Source organism: Sinocyclocheilus anshuiensis, unplaced genomic scaffold (genome assembly GCF_001515605.1).
Source record: "Sinocyclocheilus anshuiensis isolate Anshui unplaced genomic scaffold, SAMN03320099.WGS_v1.1 scaffold1087, whole genome shotgun sequence".
In the NCBI taxonomy this organism is placed as follows: Eukaryota; Metazoa; Chordata; class Actinopteri; order Cypriniformes; family Cyprinidae; genus Sinocyclocheilus; species Sinocyclocheilus anshuiensis.
Window position 1 is genome coordinate 117599 of NW_015544199.1, and position 8389 is coordinate 125987.

The 8389-nt window shown below is 40.8% G+C and overlaps 1 protein-coding gene across 1 annotated transcript in view; it reads left to right on the forward strand.

Moving 5' to 3' along the window:
* LOC107696787 (SID1 transmembrane family member 2-like) overlaps positions 1 to 8389 on the forward strand; it is a gene marked incomplete at its 3' end in the record, with an annotated part of 16730 nt that overhangs the window by 5634 nt on the left and 2707 nt on the right. Inside the window, exons 6-22 of the mRNA XM_016497286.1 lie at positions 857 to 958; positions 1053 to 1136; positions 1497 to 1596; positions 2019 to 2084; positions 2163 to 2256; positions 2403 to 2458; positions 2607 to 2618; positions 3322 to 3354; positions 3432 to 3509; positions 5007 to 5122; positions 5198 to 5271; positions 5360 to 5426; positions 5505 to 5578; positions 6390 to 6513; positions 6599 to 6716; positions 7821 to 7957; positions 8186 to 8294. Of these exons, the coding sequence (XP_016352772.1) occupies positions 857 to 958; positions 1053 to 1136; positions 1497 to 1596; positions 2019 to 2084; positions 2163 to 2256; positions 2403 to 2458; positions 2607 to 2618; positions 3322 to 3354; positions 3432 to 3509; positions 5007 to 5122; positions 5198 to 5271; positions 5360 to 5426; positions 5505 to 5578; positions 6390 to 6513; positions 6599 to 6716; positions 7821 to 7957; positions 8186 to 8294 (1444 nt within the window). The remainder of the gene's footprint in view (positions 1 to 856; positions 959 to 1052; positions 1137 to 1496; positions 1597 to 2018; positions 2085 to 2162; positions 2257 to 2402; positions 2459 to 2606; positions 2619 to 3321; positions 3355 to 3431; positions 3510 to 5006; positions 5123 to 5197; positions 5272 to 5359; positions 5427 to 5504; positions 5579 to 6389; positions 6514 to 6598; positions 6717 to 7820; positions 7958 to 8185; positions 8295 to 8389) is intronic.

Genomic DNA, 8389 nt, shown 5'->3' on the forward strand with positions numbered 1-8389 from the left:
GTGTGTGAGAGAGAGTGTGTGTGTGTGTGTGTGACATCTTGCTTCTGAAGGATCTAAATAACAGATACAGCTGAAGTGAAGCTGGAGGCGTGTTCATGGAATCATTGAGATGTGTGTAGTTTACTATAATGACAGAAGAATCATGATAAATGTGAATGCAGGGCCAGACACAGCAGCCGCAGATACAAACTACTTACAGGCACAGTTCACCCAAATTTGAGAGAATTTTTTTTTTAATTGGAAAAAAAGGAAAACTTCCACTGTATTGCCAGAAAACACAGCGATATTCTTCTAAATGTTGTGTCCCACTGAAGAAAGAAAGGTTGATGACAGGATGATAATTTTTTGTGTGAACTATTGGTTTGAACTTGAGGTAATCACAGCACAGCTGAACTATGGTTTCAGGGCAGATTTTGACCAGCAGGGGTCGCTGTCACCCTCAGAACATTATCATAATATCAACCACTCGGATTCATTTCAAAAGCACCAGCATTGCCAAGAAACAGCTTAGACAACAGTTTGTTTCAGCACATGTGACACCGCTAATTATCATAGCTATAGCTATAATGATAATTATAATATCATAATAATTAACTATATCATAGCTAATTATAAACACTGAACACTTACCATTACACAAAACCTAAAAGAAAACATTCTGCGTTTTTTCCATTTTAAAACACTTCATTTACTTTATTTTTATATTGTTTGTTTTTTTGTTTTACAAATGAGGGCATCTCCAAAAGTTGGTTTTGTCAGGTTTAGCTCACTTCTTGCCCCCAAAATATAGATTTATACACAGACTCCTGCAGTGATGGAGTCAGTGTAATGACTTTGAGTGTGTGTGTGTGCGCAGTTCTTTAGGTATGTGTTTCCGGAAGGTGTGGACACAGTGATTGTGAAGGTGAACTCACAGAAGAACTTCCCCTGCTCAGTCATGTCAATACAGGACATCCAGGTGAGAAACACACACACACACACACACACACGTATGTCAGAGTCAGTCAGATGTGCATACGGTGATATCTGTCTGTCTCTCTCGGTCTGTCCAGTGTCCGGTTTATGATCTGGATAATAATGTGGCGTTTATTGGAATGTATCAGACCATGACCACCACAGCCGCCATCACAGTGCAGGTAACACACACACACACACACACACTGCTCATCACAAGAGCTTTCCACTGATGTAAATGTTTTTAAACGAAGCTAATGACATTTTATGTCACCTAACCATCACTGAAACTGTTTTTCATGTATGTAATATTGTAGTCAGGCATTGAGGTCATGTGACTAAAATGTTTGCCGCTTTTTGACTAAAATGTTTGCAGTGGCTTTTATCTCGCATTCAGTGTCTATTTGCATTTTTAATTAAACATGGTTGAAATATGTTTATGTATCTGTTTGATTGACGGGGACAGGCGCACCAGCACACAGAATCAGTGCACTGCTGTTATTATTATTATTGTGTGAGGATGTGTGTTCCGTGTGTTTCAGAGGAAGGATTTCCCCAGTAACAGTTTCTATGTGGTGGTGGTGGTGAAGACTGAAGACGAGGCGTGCGGAGGACCGCTGCGTTTCTACCCGCTCTTACCTGGTTAGTGCAGCCAATCAGAGCACAGTGTTACTGTACTGCAGCCAATCAGAGCACAGTGTTACTGTACTGCAGCCAATCAGAACACAGTGTTACTCTACTGCAGCCAATCAGAGCACAGTGTTACTGTACTGCAGCCAATCAGAACACAGTGTTACTCTACTGCAGCCAATCAGAGCACAGTGTTACTGTACTGCAGCCAATCAGAACACAGTGTTACTCTACTGCAGCCAATCAGAACAGTGTTACTTTACTGTAGCCAATCAGAGCACAGTGTTACTCTACTGCAGCCAATCAGAACAGTGTTACTTTACTGTAGCCAATCAGAGCACAGTGTTACTCTACTGCAGCCAATCAGAGCACAGTGTTACTGTACTGCAGCCAATCAGAATCCATGTTTGATGTGATTGTGTGTGTTTCCTCAGATGAGCTGCTAGATGCTGGGAATCGCAGTAAAACTCTGGATGTGATTGTTTCTCCTGCCATTAACTGTGAGCAGCACTACACATTCACTCAGTCCTTCATTCAAGCATCCATCAGTTCATTGGCTCATTCTGTCTGCTCTCTAGCGGAGGTGTATGTGATGGGGATGCTCTTCTGCCTGGGGATCTTCCTGTCCTTCTATCTGCTCACGTTTCTCATGGCGTGTGTGGAGAATAAGAGGTACGACGCTGTGTTTGAAATGATTATGACACAGATGCTGCTCTGAACCTGAAACATGATGCCAGCGACACTGAATAAATCCAGTAATCAGTGGTTTTCATGATGACGTGATTAAATGACAGCCAATCACATTCTGTCTTTCTCAGGATGAACAGGAAGAGGGAGGGGCTTCTGAACGCCGACACCTCACCTGCTGAGACAGGTAACCGAACACACACCTGTAGAAGTGTTAGCTGTAATCTATTAATTAATCCGGATCGCAGAATTATTAATGTCTTTAATGTAATGAGTGACATTATTATTAAAGTGTTTATTCTTTTATTTTATTTTCGGCATCTTTGTGTGTTTAGCGTCTCTCTTGGGTAAGATATGTGTGTGATATATTTGCATGCTGTCTCTCACAGTGTGTGTGTGTGTGTGTGTGTGTGTGTGTGTGTGTGTGTGCAAGATACGACACTTCCTGCTTTCATTTGCTCACAAACTCTCTTTACGGAAACTTCCTGTGCACATCTGTAGTTGTGACATCACTGCTGTAAACTAACCCAGCACTAACACACTCCTGTTTAGAAGTGAATAGAAACATCTTTTAATCTTAGTTCTGGGCATTGTGTGTGTGTGTGTGTGTGTGTGTGTGTGTGTGTGCAAGATACGACACTTCCTGCTTTCATTTGCTCACAAACTCTCTTTACGGAAACTTCCTGTGCACATCTGTAGTTGTGACATCACTGCTGTAAACTAACCCAGCACTAACACACTCCTGTTTAGAAGTGAATAGAAACATCTTTTAATCTTAGTTCTGGGCATGACGGCCTCATTTACACACAGGAGTGACTCTGCTAAATGATCGAGTGATCTCTGTAGAAAGAAACATGAATGCCAGCAGTGTTTGAAATATTAAAGACTATTATACTAGTTGTTTAGGTCAGTTCTGTGTGGATTTCGTGTAAATGTGGCGTCACTCCTGTAAGTAACTGAACTGTGTGTGATATTCAGTACTGAAGATTTAGATGAAGTTACATCCAACACACACACATGAGCATCTATCTAACCCACTGTGTGTTTCAGGAAGAGTCTCTCCGTATGAATACGGTTCATTTGGTAAGTTTGTGAAAGTTTTCATTCAGATTGAGTCTTACTGTGTCAGATGTGTTTTAATCTGTCTGCTGTTTCTCTAGCTGATAACGGCAGCACATTGAGCTCTGAAGCTGTTACTGACAGTTTAGCATCGGCCGATGGGAACTACGGATACATGGGTACACACACACACACAGAGAATATATTCATGTTGCCAGTTCACTGCCCTCTCTTTGGCTGTCTGATGTGCTCTGCTTTCTGATTGGTGTGTTTTTACCACTTAGGATCGGAGACTTTTAAACGGCGAATACTCACAGCACATCATGTAGCCATCCGCATTGGTGACACGCCCACTTTATAAATCAGCCAATCAGCACCTCCATATGAAATCCCACCCAATCCAAAATCAGGATCCCACAAATATTGGTCCGATGTCCTGAAAAGCATTGGAAATGATTTGGGCTGCCCTTGACTAAAGATTTGTCTGGTCGACTAGTAGTCGTTCGTTTGAAGCATTAGTCGACTAATCGCATGTTTATTAATAAACCATTTAAATCATTATAATGAGCCTTTAATTGCCTACATATAATAAGCACTCAAGCACACACATAAAGCTTGCCACAGCGCACCACAGAAGTAATGATTATGAATGTGTCAGGAAAAACAGTAAGGAGTCTGCATTAACATTTTAATAATTTATTGCTAAACTAGTGCTTTCTTCGTTCTCTGTTTAAGAGATGAAGTCGGCGACACTCACTCGTCATCTCCGCAGTAGTGATGCACCTGTATTCATGTTTCATACGGATTACATAATCTGAGAATATTTGTTTTCCATTTGAATTGGTTTATTTGAAAGTAGACATTTCGGAGGGGTTACGCTCTCTAGATATATTTTTCATGTCTGTAAGGCAGGTTCACACAGAGTTTCGCGCTCAAGTTCACGGAGACCGAGACGGCAGAAAGTGCATCCTGTTGGTTAGGTTAGACTAGGTTAACATTAGATTGAGCAGCCATGTAAAGTTGCTGCTACTAACATATTTCAGATGATAAGCCATATTTGAGGTCGATGAATGATAGTAGGACCAAAAATTACGGCGTATTTTAAGAGCAAGTGAGCGCACCGGCGCCTCCATCTGTCCTGCAGTGAACTCGCTACTGTTCAGCTTCCACACTCCACACAGACTCTTGAACAGCGCGCATTTTTCTAGGTTAACATTAGATTGAGCGGCCATGTAAAGTTGCTAATACTTACATATTTAAGATAAGCCATATTTGAGGTCAATGAATGATAGGCGAGCGTTTGGATGTCCTGCTCGATGTACTGTACTACCACATAGACCAGCCGCTAACGATCTGCGTGACTTCGCCAATGTGGAGTTTTATTTATTTTTTCTGCGACTAATAAAATTTTGGTTGACCAAGCCTCTTCTGGTCGACTAACGGTTAGTGGACTATTAGGGGGCAGCCCTAGAAATGATAATTTCTCTAATTGTATTTGTCTATTAAATGCATAAATGCAAAGGAGTAAATCAGGTGCCCTATCTGCTGAAAGATTTTGCATGGAAAGTCTAATGAATGATGTCAGCGTCTATTTCAGGAATTCATTCAGTGATCCATCCATAATGGTGATATAAATCTGAAATCTGCTGATCAGCGTTGTGTTTTCCGTGTTCTAGAGCGTTCCTTAGAGAGTGTCGGCCGCAGTCGACACGAGTCTCTGAGTTCAGTAGAAGAGGACGATTACGACACGCTGGCCGACATCGACTCGGACAAAAACATCGTCCGTACGAAGGTGCTCGAACTACCGAAAACACACAACTATAACTGTGTGTGTGTGTTTATTTACTGTGATCTCTGTCCTTCACAGAAGTTCCTGTGCGTCTCTGATCTCGCTCGTAAAGACAAACGCATCCTCAGCAAGAAATACCAGATCTACTTCTGGTGAGTGTCAAACACACGGGTCAGGACAGGAAGTGTGTGCTTGTTTTATACCTCCGGTGACTGTGCTGTGTGTGTGTTTTCACTGCAGGAACATCGCTACGATCGCAGTGTTTTACGCTCTTCCTGTCATTCAGCTGGTTATCACCTATCAGACGGTATGAAATCTCTGTTTGTGTCTCATGCCGTGTCTTGATTGGACTCCATGATGACTATTATCCTGTATTTTCTGACAGGTTGTAAACGTCACAGGAAACCAAGACATCTGCTATTATAACTTCCTGTGTGCACACCCTCTTGGAGCACTAAGGTGTGTGTGCATTCTTCAGACATTCACACAAAACTACCAAATTTTGCTATAAATTTGGTCGCAACATATAATCATAGCTGTTGATAGTGTTCACTGTCTATTTGAATACATGTCATTAACTACATGATTTTTACTGTACATATGTGTCCCTGCAGCACAAAAGCAGTCATAAGCAGCACAGGTATATTTGTAGCAATAGCCAACAATATGTATGGGTCAAAATTATCAATTTTTCTTTTATGCCAAAAATCATTAGGATATTAAGTAAAGATCATGTTCCATGAAGATATTTTGTAAATGTCCTACCGTAAATATATCAAAACTTAATTTTTGATTAGTAATATGCATTGCTAAGAACTTCATTTGGACAACTTTAAAGATGATTTTCTCAATATTTAGATTTTTTTGCACCCTCAGATTCCAGATTTTCAAATAGTTGTATCTCAGCCAAATATTGTCCTATCCTAACAAACCATACATCAATGGAAAGCTATTTATTCAGCTTTCAGATGATGCATAAATCTCAATTTCAGAAGATTGACCCTTATGACCGGTTTTGTGGTCCAAGGTCACATTTCTTCCATATGGACATCACCCTGACATAGTCACCACTGATAAGCTACTCCTAAATATAATGTGGAAACTTAAATTTTCTGTGAAGCTGCTTTGCAACGATTTGCATCGTAAAAAGCACTATACAAATAAACGTGAATTGAATTTTGTAAGTAATCAGAGGATAATAAACAGTCTATCAGCATAAAGCCTGTTCTCATCAAGGACAAGGTAAATGTGAGTGTCGCGATGTTTTCAGCTCCTTCAATAACATCCTGAGTAACCTGAGTTATGTGCTGCTGGGGCTGCTGTTCCTGCTCATCATCCTACAGAGGGACATCCTTCACAACCGCGCGCTCGAGCGCAACGAGAACACAGCGCTGGTGAGAAACACAAACACAAGCCTCATATCACTCGGACTCTCTGCAGCACTTCAGACACATGTTCTGATCAGCTGTTTGTCTTCAGGAGTGTGGCATTCCCAAGCACTTCGGCCTGTATTACGCCATGGGCACTGCTCTGATGATGGAGGGGCTACTCAGCGCCTGCTACCACGTCTGTCCGAACTACACCAACTTCCAGTTCGGTGAGTGTGATGAAGCTCATGCACCACAGGCTGGAGCTGCACGATTAATCATTAAAAGATCGCGATCTCGATTCAAACATCCACGCGATCTCATTTCTAAATGACAACGATTCGTGTCTATTAAACGTTTGAGAGAATCATATCGGAACATTCAGATCTGTGTTTGCACTTCTGCTGACAGAGAGCGGATAGTTACCATGTTTAGGTAAGAAACAGCTTCACAAACACTGTATTATTTCTGTCTTACAGTCATTCATGTGATCACAGAAATACTGGAATAAAAGTTTATAGTTGGGATATAAACACTCATGTCTATGGTAGCGAGCAAAAGTAATTGGCGCTTCAAATAACGTTTGTGTCGATTGCATTGTTTCTCCACTAGGTGGCGACAAGTCACTGTTAAAATATTTATTTGTCATTGAATCATTCATTCGAGAGATTCGTTCAAAAACAATGATTCATCCAGTAATGAAACAAGTGAAGCATTAATGAGTGAGTCATTGAATCATTCATTCAAACCACTTTTTCAAAATGTTAATATTAAAAATTGTAGTATTAAATATATTATATTTTAAATACATTTATATTAAAACGTTCAATAATTCACTCAAATTAATTAAACATTTTTAAATAGACTGCAGCAATTAATATTTTGTCACATTATTTTGTTTAGTTCAGAATCGTGGGAAAATTGTGATCTCTATTTGAGACAAAAAAATAGTGATTCTCAATTTATTCAGGCGTTGATCCGGTTCTGCGCTGCTGCTGTGATTCATCTGATTTCACAAACTGGGGTTTTTAGGGAACTGCAGGTGTTTTGTGACGTACATCTGAGTGTAATGCATTATTCAAAAAGAATAAATGTAGAGCGGGACTTTGTTCTGTGTATCGGTTGTTGGTTGGGAAAAAAATAAGCATGCGTGGATGTATTTGTTCCTAATGCATTTAGAAAATAGACAGGGTGGATTTTCATTTCATGCTGACTTTAACTTAAAATCTCAGTGTGACTTCCAGTAAGTATTTTAGCTCAAAGGGGTGTTTGGCTGATAGTAAAGTTTGGGAATCTCTGATCTTGTTCATCGGATGTGTGTTTGTGTGTTTCAGACACGTCGTTCATGTATATGATTGCTGGACTGTGTATGTTGAAGCTGTATCAGAAGAGACACCCGGATATCAATGCCAGTGCGTACTCCGCTTACGCTTGTCTGGCTGCTGTCATATTCTTCTCTGTGCTGGGAGTGGTGAGAAACACACACACACACACTCACACGCCTTTGTATTCAAGTGTATAATCTCATAAATCAGCCAAATCATGTTTATATTTCAGTCTAGTGATGCAGGTTTTAATGAGGGTTGGCTTAGGGGTCAACGGTCGGTTAGGAGACTGAAACTATCATTAACCTGATAGAAAAACCATGAATGTTTCTGAGACGAGTCTAAACGTGTGTGTGTGTGTGTGTGTGTGTCAGGTGTTTGGTAAGGGTAACACAGCGTTCTGGATCGTTTTCTCTGTCATACACATACTGGCTACACTGCTGCTGAGCACACAGCTCTACTACATGGGCCGCTGGAGACTCGGTGAGTTACACACACACACACACACACACACTCACACACACACACTCACTCACTCTCACTCACACACACACACACACACTCACACACACTCACTC